The 24,172-nt window shown below is 50.0% G+C and overlaps 1 protein-coding gene across 2 annotated transcripts; it reads right to left on the reverse strand.

Moving 5' to 3' along the window:
• Positions 1 to 562: 562 nt before the first annotated feature.
• On the reverse strand, positions 563 to 24,172 carry PGM1 (phosphoglucomutase 1). 2 transcript variants are annotated; one of them, XM_059853615.1, is made up of 11 exons: positions 23,868 to 24,172; positions 11,530 to 11,692; positions 10,655 to 10,801; positions 9,657 to 9,782; positions 8,952 to 9,142; positions 8,466 to 8,620; positions 7,411 to 7,526; positions 4,131 to 4,266; positions 2,495 to 2,678; positions 1,606 to 1,740; positions 563 to 774 (listed from the first exon to the last, which is right to left on the reverse strand). In XM_059853615.1, exons 1-11 carry the CDS (start codon positions 24,111 to 24,113, stop codon positions 685 to 687), a joined length of 1,689 nt encoding a protein of 562 aa, XP_059709598.1. In that variant the 5' UTR covers positions 24,114 to 24,172; the 3' UTR covers positions 563 to 684. The 2 variants fall into 2 exon arrangements, with proteins under 2 accessions (XP_059709598.1, XP_059709599.1); XM_059853616.1 differs by lacking the exon at positions 23,868 to 24,172 and adding an exon at positions 15,358 to 15,674.

The raw sequence follows: 24,172 nt of genomic DNA on the forward strand, positions 1-24,172 counted from the left end.
CACATTCCTGGGTAATAGAGCTGCTCCCTCAGGCCTGCCCAGGGACCAGCCTAAGTTTCAGCCCTGGGCAGAAGGTGAGATGGGACACAGGGATTGCAGGATTTGGGTGGCACAGGCAAGCAAACCAAGAAGGGACAGGACCAAACCCATCCCACTAATGTGAGTACTTCCAGGAAAAGGACAGGAAGGTGCAGCTGCACAGCCCTAACATCAAACCAAGCTACAGCTGTCTCCAAAGCGACCCTCTCTGTGCCCTTGGGTAAGATATTGCACATTAATGCCTGCAAATCTGATTATTCCAAGGCTCTTACTGTCCCCATTCAACCAAACAAGCTCATCCAAACTGGGATAAAGGATTTGGGCTCCTTTCCCAGGAAAGTGTCCAAGATAGTAAAAAAAGCCTGTGAATTACTGAAGAATTTAGTGTCTCTGTTATTTCCAGAGCTTTTTGTTTAAGGAAAAGCCAGGAGCCCACGTGCTGCCCCAGAAGTTGTGTAAGGAGCACCACACCCAACCTCCAGCAGTGCTGGGGACAAAGAGAGGCAGCAAAGGGGACAAGGGGTGCTGAGGGCTGGGGTTTATTGGCTATCCTTAGCAGCAAAACAGTGTTCTTAAATACAGGGATAAAATCAATATTCCTCTTTTAGTGGCCAGGGGAAGGGCTGGGCTGCCTGCCCCAGAGCTCTATGTGATGACGGTGGGCCCGGAGCGGCCGGTCCTCTCGTGGAGCTGGGAAAGTTTCAGTGCAATGGAAATGAGAGGTGCCAGCATCACCTGCAGGGAGGAAAGAGAGGGCTCAGAACATGCAGCCTTCCCACACTGCATCCCTCAGCACCCAAAGCTCAGCTCTCCTGAACAAAGGCTGCTCTGGGCTCACAACCCCAGTTCTGGGACCAGGGACAGGGATGCAGTGCTCAGAGAAAATCCCAAGCTGCAGTGGTGCTGCTGCCACCCTCCCTGTGCTGTATCCCAAACTCCACATCAGCACAGGACAGGTAAATCCTAAGTTCCCCCCCACCTCAGAATGGGGGATTTTCAGTCTTTTTGTCAATTATGTCACAGGAAGTTAGGCACAGAGAGCCCACAGAGTGTTTGCTGGGGAATGCAGAACCAGAGAAGATCCTGAGTTGGAAGGATCCCCAAGGATCATGGGGTCCAGCTGCTGGCCCTGCACAGACACCTCAACAATAACACGCTGTCCCTGGGAGCATTGTCCAAACACTCCCGGAGCTCTGGCAGCCTTGGGGCTGTGCTCATTCCCTGGGGAGCCTCTTCAGTGCCCAACCATCTTCTGGGTGGAAAACCCTTTCCTGATATCCAGGCTAAACCTAAATACAAGAGGAGGATTCTTTTCCTCCAGTGCCTACAAGAGCTCAGCAGCATTTATAAATGATGTTGCAAAACATTTACTGAACTCAGTATAGAACAGGGCAGTCTCACCGTAGGTACAGCTGCATCCTGTGATCCCACTGATTTTTTTAAAGCAGGCACAAACCTTTGGCTCCCAAAATTCCTGTCACCCCCACACATCTCCAAGCAAAGCAGGGCTAAGAAAGGGCTGAGCTCTGGCAGCCAGCAGAGGCAGGAGTGAGGTGCAGCACCCACCTGTGGGTCTTGGTTGATCTTCTGAGCATCCTTCTCGTAGCTGTCGATGTAGAGGCGCACGGTGGCCCCGGCGCTGCCGGTGCCGCTCAGCCGGAAGATGATGCGGGAGCCGTCGGAGAAGATGAGCCGCAGGCCCTGCTCGGGACATGGGAGGGAGGGAAGCTCTCAGCTCTGGCCTCCTGGGTAGCCAAGGGGTTTTCCATGATCCCCATGGTGCCTCAGGTTTTGGCTTTTCTATTTTTCACATTCTGTGCTGCTTTAGTGTGTAATTCTGAGATTCATATCAGGGCATGGTGAGCTCTGCACAGAGCAGGGAGACAAAACAATTCCTGCTCCAGCTGGGCACCAAGGACAAATGATCCAAATCTCAGGCCCAGGAGCATAAACAGCAGAATCAAGAGAGAAAAAGGATGGGACTGCATAACCTAAAGCTGTAATTGGACAATGAACTGCAAGGTGCAAATGGAGCAGAACTGATCCCAGGGAGAGACACTGTGCCCGGTCGTGCATTTTGCGACCATTTTGGTTGATCTTGGGTGCAGCCCTGGCTGGGTTCTGGTGCTGCCCAAGGTGGATCCATTTATCCTTTTAATAAATCTCTGCTTTATTCTTCAACTCTGTTTAGTCTCTGTTCTAGGTCAGCCTTCACAAGCATTACCCAGTGTGGCCGTGCCTGACCTGCACCATCCCTCCTCTTCAGGGAGCCACAGAAAGCTCCTGTGTTCCCCTCTCCCTGCTCCCAGAGGGATTAATGCCCATCCTAACCCACACTGCAGAACCTGAAACAAGAGCCAGGGGCTGCCTGCCAGACACAGCACTCCAGCCCACTGCTCCAGATGGAGAAAGGACATGGAGAAAACAGTCCCAGTTCAGGCCAGGCTGTGCCCACCTGGTTCCTGGAGACACTGCCATCCACGGGGTCGTTGTACTCGAAGTTGTCAGCTTTCTCCACCGTGTAGACTTTGTCCCCACTCGACAGCTGCTTCCCCACGAAGGAGCGGTCAAACATCACCGCCTCCAAATCCTTCATCATTTTGTTGGCAGCGTCTGCATCCACCTCCTCGTAGTCGTACCTGCAGCCAGCACCACGCACAGGGATTAGGGAGGGGAGGATGCAATGAGTTGGGATGGTTTGGGATGCCCTTCTCGAGCTCTGTGGGTGTTCTCTTCTCCCATGCTGAAGGGGAGGACAGGCAGAAAAGGCACATCAAAGCACCAGGACACATTGCCCAAAGAAGCTGTCCCTGGATCTCTGGAAGTGTCCAAGGCCAGGTTGGACTGGGCTTGGAGCAATGTGGGATAGTGGAAGGTATCCCTGGCCATGGCACTGGATGGGCTTTAAGGTCCCTCCCAACCCAGCCCAATGTGGGATTCTATGAAGAGAGAGGAGGATCTGTGTGCAGCACTGCAGCCATATCCACACAGATCCTTGGGATGCAGCACAGCATATCACAGGCATTTGGTGCCAGGAGATGAAAGCACAAAGTGCTGTCTCACACTGAGTATCACAGACCGAGGGCCAGGGCCAAGATCCAACTGACTGCCAAGAATTTCCTGCAGTTGTGCCCACAGCACCCCACCAGCTCCCTCGTGGTTACTGTGAACACCCTCAGTGCATCCCCCCAGCAAATTGCAGCTGTGACTGCAGCAGGAAAACATCCAGTGCCAGCTTTGATGTCCCTGCCCAGCAGAGAGTGGCTGGAGCCCAGTCCAGGATCCCAGATCTGTGTTCCCACTGCCAGCAGGATTTGTGCCGCTCTGTTCACTGCCTAGCCCTGTGCTCAGCCTGCTCTGCTCACATACCTTGAGTGCTAAAAGGCTGCCTTTTCATCCTAGACTTTGGCATTTTTCCCCAGGTTTCCATGCCTCAGATGTGTGCTGGCTTTTTGGTGAGTTGGGGGGGAAAAAGAAAATTTAAAAAAATCAAAGGAAAGGCAAGTTCTTTGACTTAGCAATTTGAGATGGAATTTTGATGTAGATCTTCCAAGCTGAAAGATTTCTGTCTCATGCTTTCACAGTGTTCCCACCTCTGCTTGTGTTCAGACTGGTTCTCACTCCTTCCCTTGCCATCTTCCATGTCTACTCCCGCTTCAGTTTGAGTATTTGGGGACTGGACAGGAATTCAGCCAGGTAAATAACAGCCATGGGGCTGGGCACCCATTCTGTGAGATGCTGCTGTCACTGAAGATATCACAAATTAACTTGTGATATGGGGGTCTCAAGTATATTGATCTCATGGCAAAAATGACTCTTGGAGGAAAAATCTCAATTGAAAGGAAAACAAGGTGCTTTGCAAGTATAAAACGTCCAGACCTTGGTAGCGGATTTACATCTGGAGGAACAATCCAAAGCTGGACACCACAAAGAGTTATGGTGAATCCCCATTTCATGGCACCCAGGAATGCTGCCAAGTGTTCAGGGAGTGGAATGACACAGGAACAGCCTGATGGTGACACAGCTGTGCCACGGGGGCTCTGCTCTGCTGCAGCACAAGGAATGGGAGGTGTCAGGAGCACTTTCCCCACCTGGTGAAGAAGTTCCTGCCATACTTCTGCCAGTGGTCCTTCATGATGTCCTCCACGCTCTGCTTGCGGGCGGCCAGGATGGAGAGCCAGGCCAGCACTGCCCACAGCCCGTCCTTCTCTCGGATGTGGTCGGAGCCTGTGGGGAGCCACAGCACAGACACAATTCCCACTCCTCACACCACAGCCCCCACCTCATCTCCTCCCCCCATCCCCCTGCAGAGCTCACAAACGGGAAGCATTTCCAGAGCTCCATCCCTGCTGTGTCATTAAAATGGGTCAGGATCTCATCTGCTCCAGCTCTGGCCCAAATAAAACACTCAGCATCTTTTAACACACACACACTCATTGTTCACACATCCTTAACTCTGCTCCCAAGGAAGTCATGGGGAATGCACAATAAAAAAGGCATCAAATAAAAAACAAAAGGCAAATGCAAAGGAGCAGCTTGGGAAGGAGAGCATCAACAAGAAGAACAACAACTCCTTAGCAGCTGTTGTGTCCTGTCTGCCAAGGAGCACCCTGGGACCATCTCCTGGCCCAGCACCAAGGGGAATGTCAGCCCTCCCGAGGAACCAAACCTCAGCAACCCCACAATCACCCCAGAACAGGGAGCACCAGCCATGGGGCTGGCAGCAGCAGGGCAAGGAGAGGCTCCATCCACCTGCAGAGGCCAGGAGAGCCTCCAGCCTGCTCTCACTGGGGGCTGGAAAAGCCCCTCTCTTGGTTCAAGGAGGATTCACAGAGTGGATCAGGTTGGAAGGGACCTGTGGGGCATCTGGTCCAACCTCCCTGCTCAAGCAGGGCCATCCCTGAGCCCAGGACTGCAGCCAGATTTTTGATGTTTCCAGTGAGGGAGACTCCACACCTCTCTGGGCAATCTGTCCCACACAGTAAGGAAATTCTTCCTCGTGTTCAGGCGGAATTTCCTGGGCCTCAGTTTGTGCCCATTGCCTCTTGTTGTGGATTCCCCCAAAGCTGGCACTGCAAGGAGAGCAGGAAGCAGCCAGAGCCAGCCCAGCCTTGCCCTGGAAGCACAGTGGGCTCACACAGCACTGATCCCTTGGGAAACCCGAGAGGTGCTGGACCTTGCACAGCCCCCAAATGAAATGGGATCAGATGGCCCAGAGCACACCCAGCCCACACTCGGTGCCTCTGGCACCCTGTGCCCCACAGATGCAAAACTTTCTCCTTCCCACTCTGGAAAACCTCCAAACAGGTATTAAAGAAATGCCAGGAGCACTCCAGAGCTGCCATGCCACCCTCTGGAGGAGTGCCAGAGTGGGAATCCTCTGGGGAAGGGCTGGGGGCAGGGCAGGGGTTACATGGTGCTTTGCACAAATCCCACTGTTGTGGATGTGGCCATAAATTATCCCCACGGTCCCTCAGGGTGGAGAGAGCTGGGCAGAGGTGATGGAGAGGAATGCTAAATAAACACCAGTCCCATGTGATGTATCAACTTATTGCTGGAATAAAATAGCCAGGGAAGCAAGCAGGAATTCTGTCATGTCACATTACTCTAATTGCTGCTGCACTCCAGTCCCACTGCCTCACAGTTTGTTTCAATTTTTACTGGGTCTTTGGGCTGCTCTTTCACCTCTCTCCCTTTCAACACTCCCATTCAGTCCAGCTCCAAACAACTCCTCATTAACTTCCTGTCAACCAACCCTCCTCACCCCTTTTCATTCCTTTTTCCTTCCTAAGTGCATTTGTCACATGGGCAAACCCCTTTGCATTTTAGGAGAGTCCAAACTCCTGGGCCCTTTCCCAATCTGTTCCCCCAGACTGTTTCAGCTCCCATCACCTGGATGTGCTGCTGCCAGGCCAAAATCCCAAACCTCTCTCTCAGACTGGAATCACTTTGATTTGGGAGGCAGTCCCTTAGGGATGGAGAGAAACTGAGCTTGTTGCTCATACAAAGGTGGAAACATTTTTGGGAGCTGCTCATTTGAGATCATCTCCCACCAGCAGCTCCAGGAATTTGGTTTTATTTGTCTCCTGAAGCACCAGTGCCCTCTCATTAGCCAAGGTCCAGGATATAAACTCAGCAGATGCTGAAATCACTCAGGGCAAAACTCCAGAATCTTTCTTTACTCATTATTTACTTCAAGATTTCCTTACAGTGATACCAAATTCTCTGAAATTCACTTTTTCTTCTAACCCACAGCCAGATCCCAGCCCCACATATCAGAGTAATATCTGACTGCAAAAATATTGCTCCTGGAGACTGCTGAGCCCCACAGCAACCTGCTGCCCCCCAGAGCTGTGGTCCCATTCCTCAGCCCCAGGAAAGCTGGGGTTTTCCTTTCCTTTCCAGCTGTGCATCCCAGCTCCACATTCATTCAAAGCACTTCACTCCAGGAATTTGGGGGTTCAAGGCACCCACACACAAGCTAAAAGGTTTTCCTGGGATGGTGGTGTGAAAGCACAGAAGGTTTGAGTGAGAAATTCCCTCAGGACCTTGTGCCTTGCATATCCCATCAGAGATGCTTAAAGAACAGGAAAAACAACACCTCAGGGAGAGTTCAGACCAGATAGAACTCACTCAGCCGTTGTGCAGGAATCGGGTGCTGCTTCAGGGAAGGTCCCATTTCCACAGGCAGGACACAAAACCACAGGGGAGATGCCAGGGAGAGCTCAGGGCATGCAGAGACCTCCTGGGAATCCTGACTGTCCTGAGCACCCTGCTCCAGCCTGGAGCAAATCCTGCTCCCATCCACTTCCCTGCACACCCCAGTACACTCCTTGTGATGTTCACTTTGTTTCTCAGGAACTCAATAACTCACTTAGACTGTTCAAAGGCAAGTGTTAATTTAAACTTTATAAATCATACCTTGTGTTCAGAACAGGAAAATGAGGGCCCTATTAAGCTCAGAGATTTAATAGTGACCTGAAACCTTCCCTAATAAAACTCCGTGCTCCAAACCGTATTTCTTTTCAGAAATGAAAACATTGAGAAGGTTTTCCTGGCCACCAAGAGTTGAAAAATACATTTAGCATTGCATTTAATCCCCATAGACTCAGTGGCTGGGCTACTAAAGAGGCCCCCAAACCTCCATCCCCACATGCCTTCCTGGAGAACTGGAGGAGAAAGAGCTCCTACCTCACAAAACCTTTAGCATTGTGTTCATCTCCACCCTAATTCCTCCAAACCCTTTTTTATATTTTAGTCTTTTACAAGTATTAACAACTGCAGATGAAAGATAAATCCCAAGCTCTAAAGAATAAACAACTAAGAGGAGGAACTCCACCATCATGGGTGATATTGGGAAGGCTGACTTACCAGTCCCAAAGCTTTCCTCTCCACACAGAGACAGTTTGTTTGCATCCATCAAGTTTCCAAAAAACTTCCAGCCCGTTGGAGTCTCGTACAGAGCAATCTTTGTGGCCTGGGCCACCCTGCCAAGGTAAGAAGGCCAAGTTACATCCCTGGATTCTCAGTGCTCCCAGGGGAAATGGGATCAGCAGCTCTCCTGGGGTGCCACTGAAGGCAGGGAATGCCTCTGCTTTAGAGCAATCCCTTTATTTCATCCCAGTGTGGTACCTGGGAGATGGGTGGGACGTGCATTTACAGAACAGATACAAACACTCAGCTCTTCAGAGCAATTTGAGGTTGCAGATCTCAAAGCATTTCACCAAGAAAGTGTAACTATCGAATTTAAGGAAAAGAAAGGTAGGGAAAGTCATTTGTTTGGGCTTATCTGTAGGGAAGAGAAAGAGCCAAGAGCACATCCCAGCTCTGCCATGTCCCCAGGCAGGGTTTAACCCATCAACCCTCGATGCTGCTCTGGCACTGCTGCACTCCTCACTGGAGCAAACACACAGGACAGGTTAGGGTGAAACCCTAGGAAACAGGCACACAATGCCCTGGCAGGGCTCCCTGCCCTGTGCCTGCCCACAGGGGGTTGTTACCTGTCCAGGGCTGTGCTGGCCATGCCCTGGCAGGGCTCCCTGCCCACGGGGGGTTGTTACCTGTCCAGGGCTGTGCTGGCCATGCCCTGGCAGGGCTCCCTGCCCACAGGGGGTTGTTATTACCTGTCCAGGGCCGTGCTGGCCATGCCCTGGCAGGGCTCCCTGCCCACAGGGGGTTGTTACCTGTCCAGGGCCGTGCTGGCCATGCCCTGGCAGGGCTCCCTGCCCACAGGGGGTTGTTACCAGTCCAGGGCTGTGCTGGCCATGCACTGGCAGGGCTCCCTGCCCACGGGGGGTTGTTACCAGTCCAGGGCTGTGCTGGCCATGCCCTGGCAGGGCTCCCTGCCCACAGGGGGTTGTTACCAGTCCAGGGCTGTGCTGGCCATGCCCTGGCAGGGCTCCCTGCCCACAGGGGGTTGTTATTACCTGTCCAGGGCCCCGCTGGTGGGCATGCTGCGGGCCAGGCCGCGCACCCCGGTCTGCTGGAAGTAGGGGATGCTGAAGATGTTGGCGGCGATGACGGCCACCGAGTCGGAGGGGTTGACGAAGAAGCCGTGCTTGCCCAAAATCATGTTCCGGTCCTGGGGGAGACAGCACAGGCACAGCTCAGCTCGCTGCCCAGCCCATAAACCCAGCAGCTCCCAGAGATTTTCTGAAATAAACACAGAGCTTTGGAGAAGTTACACAGGAGCACCTCCACGGTGTTTCGCCTTCCTGCTGGTTTTTCACAGGTTTAAAGTTATTTAATTACAGTTTGGGATTATTGACACAGTATCCAACTATTTCTGTTGTGGCAGACTGCAGTGAGTGGTTCACTTCACTCATGATTACAGAGGAGAGAGGCAGAGGAAAGGTCCCAGATCCCAGAGCTGGGTAGAGGGAAAGAAGGGGAACTCTGAGCAGCTCCTTTACCCCATCTCCATCAAAGGCAGCTCCAAAGTCGTACTCTCCCGTCTTCATGGTCTGCACCAGGTCAGCAGCATAGGTCAGGTTGGGGTCAGGGTGGTGGCCCCCAAAGTCCTCCAGGGGGGTGCAGTTCACAGCTGAATTTGCTGGGGCTCCCAGCTCCTCACACAGGATCTTCTTCACGTAAGGGCCCACAACTGTCTCAGCAAAACAGGGGAAAGAGTTGGCTCAGCCCTCAGGCAGCTCTGCACCACCCACCTCAGGCTGCTCAGTTTGGGTCATTTTGGGTGCTTTTTAGTTTAGGAGCTCTCATCAAAATCCACCCCATCCCAGCAGGCGTCCCAGGCCAGGCTGGACAGGGCTTGGGGCAACCTGGGCTAGTGGAAGGTGTCCCTGCCCGTGGCAGGGGTGGAACTGGATGAGCTTTAAGGTCCCTCCCAGCCCAAACCATTTCAGAATTGCATGAAACATTTCACAGAATCCTAGAATGCTTTGGGTTGCAAGGGACTTTAAAGACCAGCTCATCCCAACCCCCAAAACACAACACTTGACAAAAGAAAATAAACACAAGACACAAAAAGTTTGCTCCTGAAAAGAAAAATCCAGTGTGCTACAAACCAAACCCCAAACTTGCAGTAGAAATTCCTGGAGTAGGTGACAAATCCCCAAGGACCCCTGACCCCACAGTGCCCCAAGCCCAGCCCTTTTTACCCCCGTGCATGGCATCGATGCGAATCTTGAGCTGGTTCTTCCCTGAGAGCAGCTCCTTCAAGGCACTGAAGTCAAAGATATTCCTCAGCATGCTGGCATAGGCTTCCACAGAGTCCACAATTTCCACTGGAAAAGAGGAGACAGGGATCAACCCTCACAGCTGGAACTGGGACAGCCAAGCCCTGGTGCTGTGCTGAGGGCCAGGGCTCAGCACAAAGCCCTTGAACATCCCAGAGGATCAGAATAGGGACAGGAATAATGGGGCTAAATTAGGGATTTAATTACAGGCTCTCACTGCTAATCAGGCCACAAGTGGACCAACAAAATCAAACTCTGTTCCCAGTTAAGGCTCCCTGGATTTTCTTCAAGAGGGCTCAATCTCACTTCACTTAAATTTAAAAATTTGTATATAAAATCAGATCTTTAATTTCCACCAAAGTCAATGGGAAGTGTGAACTTCATAGTTCAAAAGTTGCACCTTTGAAGCCAACACAAAAACAAAATACAGCATAAAAATCCCACTACGAGACTGAGAGAAATACCAACTTTTATAATCTTTTAACTTTGTTAATTACAAGCACCAGGAGATAGTAAAAAAGTACTTGCAGTATTTTTAAGAAGTATTTTTCTGATTTATTTTCATATTTCACTGCTGACTGAGAAAAGTTACATGTGAAATGTAACAGCTTTCCCACTCACGGTGACAACTTTTATATCTGAGACCATGGGAAAAAAAAAATCAGTTGAAAGATTAAACTCTGCAATTTTTAATTAGGAAAATGCACTGTAACTGCATTTTTCTGTTTTCAAGTACATGTTTGCCTTGCAGAAAAAACAGCCTTTGATTTTAGGGAAGTTTGATGGATCAAAATCAACAAATAAATAAATGCCAGGAGCAATGTCCTCACTGAGATTATGCAACAGATGAGAAGGAGAGGTCAGAATGGCCACAGAGCCCCAATTCCTCACCCTTGCCAAGAGGAAGAACATTTGTTTACCTGTAAATGGCTTAAATTTGTTCTCCAAGTCAAACTGCTGCTTCCCAATGGTGCCCAAGTCCACCTGGAGATCTGGGCAGATTGCATATTCCTCAATTTTCTTGCTGATTTGGAAAATTTTATCTGTGATGGCTTCAGGAGCAGGACCTGCAAAATGAAATGGGCAAGGGGAAGATGTTAAAGAATCCAAGTGCAAGAGGAGTGAACTTGAGGAACAGAGCAAAGACCTGGGCTGGGAATGGAGAGGAACACCAGGGAATGAGGGGAGTTGGGCATCACTTGCTCCATAAGGGGAACCACCACTCAGGGCACTGATTCCTGGGATGTGAACAGAAATTCTTGGGTGGTGTGGGAAATGAATTTGTCAGGAATTCTCCAAGCCTGGCAGAAGGCTCACACAGTGTGCATCTGTATGCAAACCTTGAGACAAGAAATGCTGACTTTAGAAATGCCATGGAATAGGACAGACATTGCTGAAAGAAATGGAACTAGAAACAAGTTTCAAAGGATGGCCTTGCAAATAAGACTGGATACTTTGGAGAAATAGAACTATGAAAGATGCATTGTAGTAGGACCCATGAAGAGTAATTTTAGGTGAGAAGGCATATACAGCATAATGTGACTGAAGCTGATAGGCCAAGAAACACTTATGGTGTATTATAATTAGGAAATAGTTGATTTCTGATTGTGATGGCATGAATTATAACACCTGTATTGTCTCACCCTTCACACGAAACCGAAAATGGAATAAACGTTTTTAAACGCCTCTCAGTTACCCCATCTCTGGGTCAGACAAGGGCTCAATCCCACAGGGAGGACCCCAGAGTAATCAATAATAACAGCAGCGAGCAGAAGGCAGCAGGAAGAGGGCTGACCTCCGTTGGCAATGTTGAATTTGATGCCGAAGTCGCCGCTGGGCCCGCCGGGGTTGTGGCTGGCCGTGAGGATGATGCCCCCGATGGCTTTGATCTTGCGGATGAGGCAGGACACGGCCGGCGTGGACAGGATCCCGTTCTGCCCGATCACCAGGCGCCCGATCTGCAGGGGAGGAGCACAGCACAGCTCTCAGGGCAATCCCAGCTCCACACTGATGGTGTGGCTGCAGCTCTCTGGCCACAGAGGGAAACTGACACTTCCCAGGCGTCGTTCTGGGAAAGGCTGTGAGAACAGCAGAGAAAAGAGTGAGAAACAATTCTTATCCTAACCTGCTGCACCTGGTACTGTGAACGTGTGGAATGTGTTATGGAGATTTGTTTACCTAAGGGTGGTTTCTTAATTAACCAATGGTGATGTTGTTTTAATTAAAGGACCAATCAAGTCCATGTCTAGCTAACTAGGGTATTAAAAAGGCAATGGGTTTCATAATAAAGAAAATTAATTCAGCCTTCTGTAAATGCATGGAGTTTATGTAACTTATTGCCCAGTCCTGGCCCGTTGCACTGACAGTGTTGGAGGTTTGCACAAACAGGATGGGACTGCTGGGACACGTTCCTTGAGCTTTATTGTGGCATCAGTCTCGTTGCATGGTTGAGACAATGGGAAGATGGCAACAGCTCATGTCCTGCCTGCAGCAGCCAAAGATTTCTTTGGTACAGAGCATTTTAAAAACTTTCTAGCCAACGGCATATTGCTAAAGCTTACAGATAATTGTTCTAGCCAATCACTAAAAGCACACCTACACCTGCTTCACACAATGCTTATTTTTATGCTTTCTATTAACAATCCACAATACTCCAGTATCAAGCCTAAAACCTTCTACTGTCTTGCTAGGCATATTTTTCTGCAGTCTTAAGGTCTATCTTAACCAAGCCTAAAACTCAAACTATTGTTTCGTGTCCTTGCTCGCTGTACTATTGTAACTTTTCTACTTGCAGCTAGCTCTAAGTTCTCTCTTCTTTCTGTTTCCGAGGCCTGCTTTCAGCTTTCTGAAAGTCTTCCTACCTTCACTATTTCCCACACAGCCCAAACCCCAGACTCTGCCAGCAGGTAAAGCACAGCCCTGTTCCTGCCCAAGCTCCCCACGGTGCATCTGACCCCGCTCTGTTGGAGCATTTTCCTCCATGAATGCTGCACATGGATGTACTGGAGGGCTGGCATTAAACACCACCAAAACCAGCATTCCCTCTGGCTGTGGCCTCAAAATCTGCCTTCAAAACACATAATGGGGCAGAGAGAAGCCAAAAGAACACAAAACTTGACCATCCTGGGAGCAGCTGCAGATTCTTCCTCGCAGTGGGCAGCACACCTCCTTCCCATAAACCCAGGGACGTCTCTGAGATTGGATCCAGAGCAATGTGCTGAGCAATACAGCACCTTCAGAATCCAGGCAATAAACCAGGAGGTGCAGAATTCCCTGGAAGAACACACTCCTTCCCACAGCCCCCAGATGAGGTGACAGGATTTAAAACCCCACCAGACCCCTCTGCACCAAGCGAGGGGGTCAGACCCAGAACAGGCTGGGGAAAGAGGAGGGATTTCATTCAATCCCAGGCTGGAGCAGGAATCAAGAGCAGCATTCCCAGGCTGTGCTGGGTGCTGAGCCAAGGGCATGGGATGGCTGTGATTCCTGACCCCTGGCACTGCCAGGTGCTAAGCCCCAGCCTCGCTGCCCATCAGTTATTGCATGGCCCAGCTGTCACAGCCCAGCTGCTGGCAGAGCTGCACCTCTAACAAACAGCAGAAATGGGAAAAAGCACTTTACAAACCCAAAGTGAGGGCCCTGCCTCCAGCTGCCCAGAGCAGCTCATACTGGAGCCCTGACTGTGCCCACACACTGATCACTCATTTATTGCACCTCATGTTTCATTTGAAGCAGGGTTTGCTTTGCCCCCATTCTCAGACACTCTTGTCTTGTGCTTTATTCCAGCCTCCAAACCTTGCTCCTTCAGTTTCCCTGAGAACTCATGGGACCTCCAGGAAGCTCCTCTCCATAACTTCCCCTCCTGCTCCCCAGTTTCCCTCTGAGGGTCACGTTCTGCAGCACCCCTGTGCATCAGTGCCCCAGGAATGCTGCAGAGGAAGGGAAAAGAAGGGATTTTCCCTGCCAAAGCAGGCAGCAGCTGCAAGAGAGCTGGATGAACACATCAAATCCCCTGTCACTGCCCTCCCTGCACACCTGAACTGCAGCAAGGAAGGAAAGGAAGAACACTTGTCTCCATGTGAGCTGCCCTGTGATTTGGGTCCTCCTTGGCTTCCAGAGGTTTTCAGCTGCCATTCCCCACCCATCCACTGCTAAATCCTCTGTGGCAACCACTGGGGAAGGTTCCTCAGTGTAACAATGTGCTGAACGATTTACACTTGATCCTTTTTGAGTCTGTGGAATTTCTTATGAAGAAAACCTCAGGCTGCAATGATGGACAAACACCTTTCATGGATTTCTCAAAGCAGACCCACTTTGTGCAGCAAGTTGGGGTTACAGCACTTCAGAACCACCCAGGCAATAATTCCACCCTGCTTTTACTGAAAGCCCCATGAGGATGCACACAGGGATCTCCTGCAACCCCTCTTCCCCCCAGGACCACTGGGAACAGCTTTTCCAGGCCATGGAAGCTCCAGGGTGTCCCCAGCCCACCCTTGCAGCCCTTTCTGTGCAGGAGATGCAGCCCAAACCACCAATCCCACACTCTGAGCACAGCACTGGCAGGCATGAGCCAGACTGAGGAGAAAAATCCATGGAAAATACCCAAACCAGCCCCTAAATCCCATTTAGGCAGGCCTGGGCCCAGTGCTGGAGGGCAAAGCCTGAGCTGGTGAAGATGAGCCTGATCTCCCCTCACCAGCAGATCTGTCCTGGTGTCAGGCACCCCAAGCCTGGCTCTGTGCACATTTTCCAGCTCTTCTCCTCTGCCCATGCACTGATTTCAGGGGAAGACATTAATCTGCAATGCCTGAAGACTTTTTCACCCACAAGATGGAAAATAGGTTGATTTTAAAAATAAATTAATAAAATTCTCTCATCCTCTTTTCCCATTCACTTATTCCCATTCACTATTGATTACACTGTTTTTTGTCAAACAAATTCCTAAAACCCAGGTCCCTTTGCACAAAGTTTGCTCTGCACTGAGAGACCCAGGACAGACAGCAGAGCCTTCTCTTCCTAAAAAGCAGAAGGAAACAAAGACAAAAGCCCATTGCATGAACCACAATCTACCACAAACACACAAGCCTCTTGCTCTGCTTCCAAAACATAGAATTCCAGCACAACTGAGCTCCCTATAAAGGCTGTCACTCACTTGCTGACTCTCATATCAATTTTCAAAGGCTCCCTAAGCATTTATCCCACAGCCACAACTTACACCTGGCGAGAAAGGCAAAACATGGTTGTTTCTTCTCCTTTGCCACTCTGAGGGCTCTCCTTGTTAGTTCCTTTCTGAACAGTATCAGGGGTTCATATTCTTGTGCAAAGACTGAAAAATCCACAGGTGAAAACAGCCTGGGGCATGTCAAAGCACAAAACAGGAACTCACAAACCCCAGCAGAATTTATTTTCCCTTCTCCACATGTATTCTCTGCCCAACTGCAACACTTAGAGTGAAAATACAGAAATTTCTGTACTCCCCAGCTGATCTGCCATTAAAAACATCACTATTAGCAGTTGAATAAAGCCTTTGGGGAAATTAAGTCTCCCAGTGCCTAATTTCTGCTGGATTTCTGCATTTCTCAGCCACACCCCACAGGAACTCAGCCGTTTAACATTTACCGACCCCGTTGGCAGCAGCCATTTGGACAATCAGTTCCACTGCAGACTTATTGAGGTACCTCCCATCACCTCCAACCACCAGAGAGGCTCCTTGGCGATCCCTTAGGTCTATGGAAAAAAATATACTCTGGATAAAATTCTGCAAATAGTTCAGCTTGGATTCAAAGTAGAAGGTCTTCCTCCGCAGGCCGCTGGTTCCCGGTTTCTGGTCGCTGTAGGGAGCTGTTGGCACCGTCACTAGAGGCAGGGGAGCGTCTTCCATGGCCCTTTGTCACACAGGTGCATTTAAAAAGTCAAATATGGCAAAATTAACCCCCAACCTTGACACAGCAATGGGCCACCTATGAGACAGGAGTTCGGGGGAGCTGTTGAGCACCCAAAAATAGCTCCCTGCACCTTCTGTAACCGAAGCCGTGTCCTCGCACTTGCGACGGGGGATCAATGTCAGGGAGAAGGCACAATTCCACGCTGCTGTCCCTCACTGTAAAGGATTCCTGTCTTCTTTGTCACCTCCTGGTTGCCACAGGCACTGCTCCCAGCCATCCCATGGAGCCCAGCAGTGTCAATCCCTGCGGATCTCCCAGGGCAGGGAGGTGGGAGCAGCCCAGCCCTGCTGGGATGCGTTTTCCCAGTTCCACAGGGCAGGGCCACACTCTGGGGCTCTGGAGGCAAACTTCCAGCAGGATCCTGCTGGAGCTATTTTGCAAAGTCTGGTGAGTTAAAGGTCACTCTTAAAATGGAAGGGAACAGATCTGTTACCTCCCGTTCGCTCATGCGACTCCTGCCCTGACAACCTGACTTCCCACAGCTCCCTGAAGCACAGGGAGAATTTCCAGCAGGAACAGCTGGTCAGCCTTGGGCTGGAAAGCCTCAGGAGCCTCAGCTGAGCACCCCCAGCAAGTCTCACCCAGATGAAAACCACAAGAAACTATCAAAGGCTTGGGAAAACTGCATCCCATAATGCTGTTCATTGTGGGACAGCCTAAACACAAACAGAAGAGACTCGGATCCCAAGAAACTGCAGTGAAGCCTCATCTTCCCAAGCATGGGGAAGGAAAATGAAGGAAGGGAAGGTGGTGGACTCCCCATCCCTGAAAGTGTCCAGGGCCAGGTTGGACAGGGCTTGGAGCAACCTGGGATAGTGGAAGGTGTCCCTGCCCAGGGCAGAGGGAATAGGTTGGGATTTAGGGTCCCTTCCCACCCAAACCATTCTATGATTCTAAAATCAGCCTTTGCTCCAAGCCTCTTTAACAACACTCAGAGCCCTCTGCCTGAGCTGCTGTAAACAATTTCTAGACATCACTGGGGCAATTAAAGAGCAGACCCTTGGTAATGACTCTGTTAGTCCCACCATTAAAGGCAGCAAAAAGGAGATGTACACACAGCTGGATTGTGACAGGTCTGAAGGCGCTCAGGGCCTCTTTCCTGTGGTGCTGATTCTGTCCTTGCTGCAATAATTGATATCTTTTCTTCCAAAGAAGGTCACAGAACCATAAAGTTTGGAGAAGCCCTCTGAGATAATCCAGATAATCCTTACCCTGCCAAGGCCACCCTGACCATGTCCCCAAGATCCTGGTTTATCCATCAGCACACCGAAATGGAATTGGATAATTTGTGTGACCCAACACACCTTTTACCCCAGCAGTGCGACTGCCTGGGATACACAGCAAAACTGCTCGGTGTTTCATCCACCCCCACCATTCCAGCATCTTGCAGCTCTCTTTATTCCCATGCACAGGGCCAGGTTTCCCTCTAGTGGCACAGAACCCAAAATCCAGCTCCCAAAATGACACCTGGCAGGAAAAGGCCTAAGCAAGCTCTTTGCCTTCTTGCTGCCCTGGGAAATTCCGTGGCATTAAGTGACAGGAGGAGGGCACAGGACACCCAGCAGCTCCTGTGACTGCACACGGGATGGGCTTGGATTTACTGGCAAGGAAAAACCTATGGAGGGTGGGAATTGTGTGAAATTCAGTGCATGTGGAGTGGACAGAGGAATCAACCTAAATTAATGGGAGGAGGGTCATTCATGCAATGTTTATGTACATAAAGTGAAGAACATTCTATTAAATGAAATATAAAAATAATATAATAATTATATAATTTTTATATATAGCAATGATATACTAATTAATATATTATTAATATCATAACAAAGTTGTATTATCATATTTACTAATATGAATATAATACAAAATAATAATTAAATAATTAAAATTGATAATATAAAATAATGCATAAAAGGCACAGGGACAAGGACAGCCACACTCCTGGGGTGCTCCCTGGCTCCCAGGGCTTTCCTGTAACATCTCTTTGGGGCAAACTCAATCACCAGTCACTGTTTAACCAGCACTGCTCAGGGGTTGGGGATCACACAGCTGCCAGAGGATTCAGAGGTGCAAAATGTCACCAAAGGTGGGTGCTGAGCACCTTTGCCCTGGGGCAGGGACTGGGGAAATGTCCTTTGATCTGTGATCTGGGAGGCTTGGCTGGAGTGAGTGCTCTTTACAAATCACTCAGGTCATCTGCTCCCTCCCCACAGCTGGACCAAGGACACCCAGGTCTCCTCCTGGAAGTTGATCCAACTTGTTCTTGGAATCTTTTTCTCCAGGTAAGCCCTGCCAGTGCTTATTTAGCCTTGCAGCTGGAAGTGCTTCCCTACAATCTGCTGGCACAGCAAACAAAGAGATCATAATCCTCTTCCTGGCAGCTCCTCACTAAAACTCCTCTGCCATCAGGCTCTGAGTGCCCTCTCTGTACAGCAAACAGCCCCAGTGTTTGCCCGAGCAGCTCTTCCCCGTGGTCCTGTTTCCTGGATCTCTTATGCCCATGGCACGTGGAGGCTGCTGAGGGAGTCTCCCTCTCTCCACAGCCAGCCTGGCACAGACAGGGATATTTCCTAACCCAGGTCTCCTTTTACTGTCCTGCACTTCACACACACAAGAACAGAGTTAAAACTATTAATTAACTGCTGAATTTAATGATAGAAAGACAAACAAGACTGTTCTAAGAGGGCTTAAATTCATTAAACACTGCAGAGCCACAGCTCCCCCTTTGCCTTAATTCCATGGTCCCTACCCATCTCCTCTCCCTGAGAGAGCTGTGCCTTCTTTTCTGGGAGATGGAGCCTTCTTCACCTGGAGTCTTCCCAAGTCTGGGACAGGGCTTGGGTTAGAGGCAGACTCTCCCAGCTCCTCACTCTGACACAAACCCAGCCTTCCTCCAAGCTATAATTTTATATGTAGGCATTCAGACCAGAAAAATAATTGTGGGGGGAACCCACCATGGAAAGGTCAAACTGAACAGTGATTCCCTGTTCCCAAAACCTGCTACACCCTTGGGTCAGGCCTCTCCAAGGTCCAGGGTGCCTTCTACTCCTCTTTTCCTTTCCTCTCCCAGGTCTTTGTTCCCATTCAGAGGGCAGATTAAGCCAATGTTCCCTCTGTGGGGCTGTGTTTAGCTGCAAGCTTCCTTTTCCAGCTTTGCAGGAATTTTTGACAGCAAGCAGCTGGTGACAGGCATCTCCTTCTGCTCCTTTTCTGTGCTCAGTCAAGAAGACACTCAGCCTGAAATCCCGGGCAACAAATGGAGTAAAACCACTTTACACTTCATCTGTGCCTCCTCTTTAAGGCAGAATCCCATTCCCTTAGCTCCTGCCCTCAGGAAAGCTCCAGTGGCCATGCTGTCCCTGCACATCGGCCATAAGAGGGTGCCAAGAGCCCTGGAAAAACCCTCTGAGCAGCTGCCAAAATCTGGCACTTTCTGCCCAGGATGACTCCGGTGCAGGCAGCCACTGCTGGGAGTGGCATTTGGTAATGCCAGGACAAAAGGAGCCCCAAAAAAATAAATACATTGCAAGTGTGTTATTGGTCATACAAGGAGAGCTGCTCCCACTGCAAAAGGCTTTGTTTCTATTAAGAATTAATTTAAAATCCGAGTTTGGAAGTTGCTGTAGAGATTCCAGAGGGCAAAAAAGGATATTTGGCAGCATCTCAGCAGCACAAGTGCACTCAGATATGAATCACTACAGAAAGAAGAGACTGTTCTGCTCCTACAACAGCTGAAAAGGGCTGACAGGGCTGGGAATGAATCCCCATCCCCAGGTTTGTCCCACTGGCAGGGGCTGAACTTTCCTTTCCAGGGAAGCACTCACCAGCCACCAGGATTGTGAAACTTTCTGTTCAATGGTCACACCTCACAGCACATCCAAATCTGCATTTTATCTCTGCTGTCCTGGCCCTGCACCAGGGAAAGGGGAGAGTTCCCAGCAGGATTCCCTCAGTGCTCCAGGATTTCTGGCCCCAGCCTGCTGATATAGAGCCCCTGGCCCTGGGCGCTCTTGGAAATCTGCACCTGAACCCAAAAACCACTTTCCACCATCCCAGGTGGCTCCAAACTGTCCAGCCTGGCCTTGGACACCTCCAGGGATCCAGGTGCAGCCACAGCTTCCATGGAAAACCTGTCCCAGGGCCTCAGCACCCTCACAGGGAGGAATTTCTTCCCTACAGAACGACCTCAGCCAGTCCTGCTGGAATCCCCTACACCCAGACCAGATCCTCTCTGAGGGCTGGTGCCCAGCTCAGGACTTGTGCTCCTGGTGAGGCTTTATTTCCTGATTTTCACTTAAACCAAACTTATTTTAAAATCAAGAAGTGATGTTTTTCTGCATAACGGGGTGATCCTGCCAACTGTGTTTGTCCTCTACCCATCACATCTGCTGTTTATTTTGTTGCTCTGCAGCTTGTACTATGAATATGTACTATAAGTGTACATGTTACACTTTTATTACTTCAGAATTCTTTGTTCTTACTGATATCTAAGCCATCTCCATTTATTTCTAAAATAAACATTTCAGCTCCTCATCTGAAGCATGAATCAATATTTTGGCCAGCTCAGGGTCATGACAGGATGCATTTCTCAATCCTGGTGAGCTCAAATTTGGAATAACACCTGGACAGCAGCTCTCCAGCCCAGCTCCCTGTCCCAAACTTTGCCCTGACAAGGGGAAGGCATTTCTGCCCTGCCAGCCCAGCCCCAGCTGAGGTGTCTGCTCATGCACAGTCATTGTCCCAGTAGATTACAGCTAAATCCCTGGTAGGATGAATTTCAACTCTGCCCGCTGGATTTGCTGAGATTAACTGCAAAGCACCTTAGCTCTTTGCTCTGAGCTGGAGTTTCATGAGTGCAGAGTTTAAAATTCCAAAGGGGCACTGAAATTGGACAATCTGACCACTTAATCACCTTCCACTGTAAACTGACATAAGCCAATTAACTTTACAGGCAAAAAGAGTCCAGGCTGGTGTAAAAAGAGGCTCTGAGAGCTGCTGCAGCTGCTGTCTTCTAAAATCCACATCATCTGCAGCCAGGAAATATCCACAAGTGGTATTTATTTCCTCACTGTAGATATCACATCTCAATTTCCCCTTCTGCCTCTGAGATAAACATAAGTAAGACAGAAATTGAGGTTTTTTCCTACTGGCCTGGAGGATTCAGCATCACCACATCTCACCCTGGTTGCTTTTTGGAAGAACTTTCTTTATCAGCACTTTATTTTGATGATTTGAATCCCAGGAGCTTCTACTCAAAGGGAAGAACCCAGTGGGAGCTGGTCTGGGAGCTGTGGCAGAACAGCACAAGAAAAAGGGAGCTACCAAAAGAGAGCAGTGATAAATAAATGCAACAGCTTTGAGCACTTGGTTTCTCTGGGTAACTGAGGGGAGAGAAAGGTTAAAGCAGCCAAGGCAGGAACCCAAACTTCCTGGGGGAGAGAGCAGCATTTCTAATAAAAGCCCTGCTTGTCCTGCAGCTCTAAAACAAAAGCAGGCACTATTTAACATGCAAGGCACAGCCTGGCACTCCAAACACCTTTCCAGCAACGTGCCTGAGTGTGGCAGCTTTGAGCACTTGGAACAGTGTTCAGTTAGGAAGGAACCAAGGGCACAGTAAATTTGGGGAGCAGCAGGTGACAGTGTCACTGCATCAGCCTGGTGCTGGCTCTATCATCACGCCTGGATTTACAGTTTCTGTTGTTTTTGACATAAAATTATTGCACAGCCACAATTCTGCTGATCAGTGATGCTCCAACAGGACCTGTGAAGATCTGATTTGTGGAATTAAAGACTCAGACTCACCATGTGGGAATAACACCAAGGAAAGCTGGCACACAGACCAAAACAAAGCTGGGAGGCTACACTGGATGCCAAGTGGGAATGGCAAACAATTTCAGTTTACTTACAGAAATGCAAACTTTAAATTAAGATAAACACCCCTTAATCTTATAACTACAAACTGACTAGTTGCTACTTAAAAATAAACACTTAGTTCCATATTAACCATTCCAGGTGGAGACAAAATTCAAGCTAATTTTAGCATCCTTTCCTTTTATGTTGCAAAACTAAAGCTCACTGGTTGTGGTCCTCAGGTCTGTCCTGTGCCTGGAGAGCACCACTCAACCAGATCTTACCACCATTTTAAAGCATTCATCAACCACCTCTTCATCCTCAGGACCAGAAATGCACTTTTCCAGCAGTTTTCTTAGTATTACTCAGCTTTTCTCAGCATGAGGCTGCTGAGTTTTCCCCTCAGACCTGGCTGCTGGAACCAGGAGATGTTTGAGTCCCAGCACCTGGACAAACCCACTGTTGCAGGAGCAAGTTTCCATGTGCTGGTCCCTGTTCTGCAGGGCACCTTCTTACCATGAATGAAGTTGTCCATCCTTCTCTTTGAAGGGCAGGGAACTTCCAGTCACTTCATATTTACTATGAAGAAAGAGGATTTTAAGAGACTTTCTTAACTACACTGTGGTAACCACCAGGGAACTGATATTTGCAATTACAGAGAAACCCCACAAACCAAATATCCCTCAAGCACTCCAAAATACATCAAAATTTATTTAAAACCAGTGCTTTGTGTTTGCTAAAGAAACCCTCCGGTTTTAGTCACACCATTTCTTGGGACCAGAGAGTTTTGCTGCTCTTGAGTTTGGCAATGCAGTTCCTGCACTGTCTTAATTTAGGCCAGAGCTGCTAAAATGCAGCAAATATCTGTAATCAAGTTTCCAGTGGCTCTGCCCTCTGTACCTCTGGTTACTTATTCAGGCTTTACCTGCTGCTCATTTATCAGCCCACATATTCTTCCACACGTTTCCTTCCCTCACCTCCCATTTTCCCTGCCTTTCCCGAACATTTTCTGACTTCAGAGCCAATTCTATGCCAGCACTTGGAATTCACATGGATAAAATGCTCCAAGGCAAATTCCTGCCGGCAAGGGCAGCCCTTGGGACTCGCTGCTGCAGCTCTGGCAGCGAGCTCAGCTCTGCTCCTACGTGAGTGACTGCACGGTTCAGGGGAGGATCCGAGACATTCCCGGCCCTCCATGCTTCCCAAAACACCTCATCAGCCCCCAGCACAGCTCTAGCCCAGGCCTCTGCTGCTGGGATGGAGCTGAAGTGTAAATGATGGAGAGGTCGGTGCCTGGAATGCTGCCACAGCCCACCAGGCCCCGGATGCACATCCAAAAAGCTGCACAAACTCACACTTCATCCCAGGGAACAAGTTCTCTGCCTATTCACAGTGATCCACAGGGATCCTGTCTGTGTGTGCACTCAGGCAGGAATGCTGCATATTCCAAGTCCCAGAACAAATAAATGAAGCAGTGCCTGCTGCTTTTCCATCAGGGAAGGCTGCTCTATCCATCACTTCCAGAGGTGCACGCAGCATCCAGGGATGCTGGGCTATGGAATCAGAGCTGAGCAGCTGCCACACATCTCAATAGACAAATTTCTACACGGCTTTAAAAGAATCCAGACCAGTTATTTGCTTCTTTACATCCTAAGAAGGCAGCAATCACAAATTATTATTTTTTTTCCTAAGGAGTCAGATATTTACAGGAATTGGGGTACCTGGGAATTTGAAATAGGTAACTCTGAGGTTCTACCCTAAGCATACCAGCACCCTCAGCCCTTCTCTCCTTTGTGGTCCAAGAGGAAGAATGTTTGCTGCTGGTGTTGGTGTCCCAGGAGAAGGGGACAGTTTTCCTTTGGAAAAGAGTAAATGTAGGGGAAAGCCTCCCTTTGCAAACTTGACTTCAGCACATCTCTCCCCATCAGCATCACACTCCCTGCTGGGATTCCCTTGGGCTGGACTAACCCACGGAGGAATCCCCCAGCAGCGAGACGCATTCCAGTGCTGTGGAAGGGAACGCTGCCCCCTCCCAACACCTCACAGCTGCACACCGTGCCGCTGGTTCGTGTTTTAGCTGGAAAACCCAACCAGAGAAGAAGGAATTAGAGCAAAGTCGTGTTTGCCTCCACACCTCTGCCCCGGCCAACGTCCACTCTCTCCCGCAGGCCGGCAGAGGCTGCCGGGGGGGTTTTCCTGCCCGGACGGCGAGCTGTCCCCCGCCAGCCCCGTCAGCTCATCTGTCACTCACCGCCTTACTTCCACGCCGCGGACACGCCAGCACCAGCGATTTCCGCCGGCGCTGCGCGGCCCGGAGCCCCGGGCGCTCGGTGCTTACCCCGTTGGCGGCGGCGATGCGGACGATGAGCTGGATGGCGTCTCTCATGTAGAAGCGGCCGTCGCCTCCCACCACGAGCGTGGCGTCCTGGCGCTCGGCGGGCGGCACGGTGGCCAGAATGCTCTGGATGAAGTTCTCGGTGTAGTTGGCATTGCTCTGGAACACCGTCACCCGCTTGCGCAGCCCGCTGGTGCCCGGCTTCTGGTCGCCGTAGGGCTTGGTCTGCACGGTCACGATCCGCACCATGGCCGGCGACGGGAGAGTTCCGGGAGCCGGGAGGGGATCGCGGCCGCCACGGCCCCGCC

Source organism: Haemorhous mexicanus, chromosome 9 (assembly GCF_027477595.1).
Source record: "Haemorhous mexicanus isolate bHaeMex1 chromosome 9, bHaeMex1.pri, whole genome shotgun sequence".
NCBI classification, from domain to species: Eukaryota; Metazoa; Chordata; class Aves; order Passeriformes; family Fringillidae; genus Haemorhous; species Haemorhous mexicanus.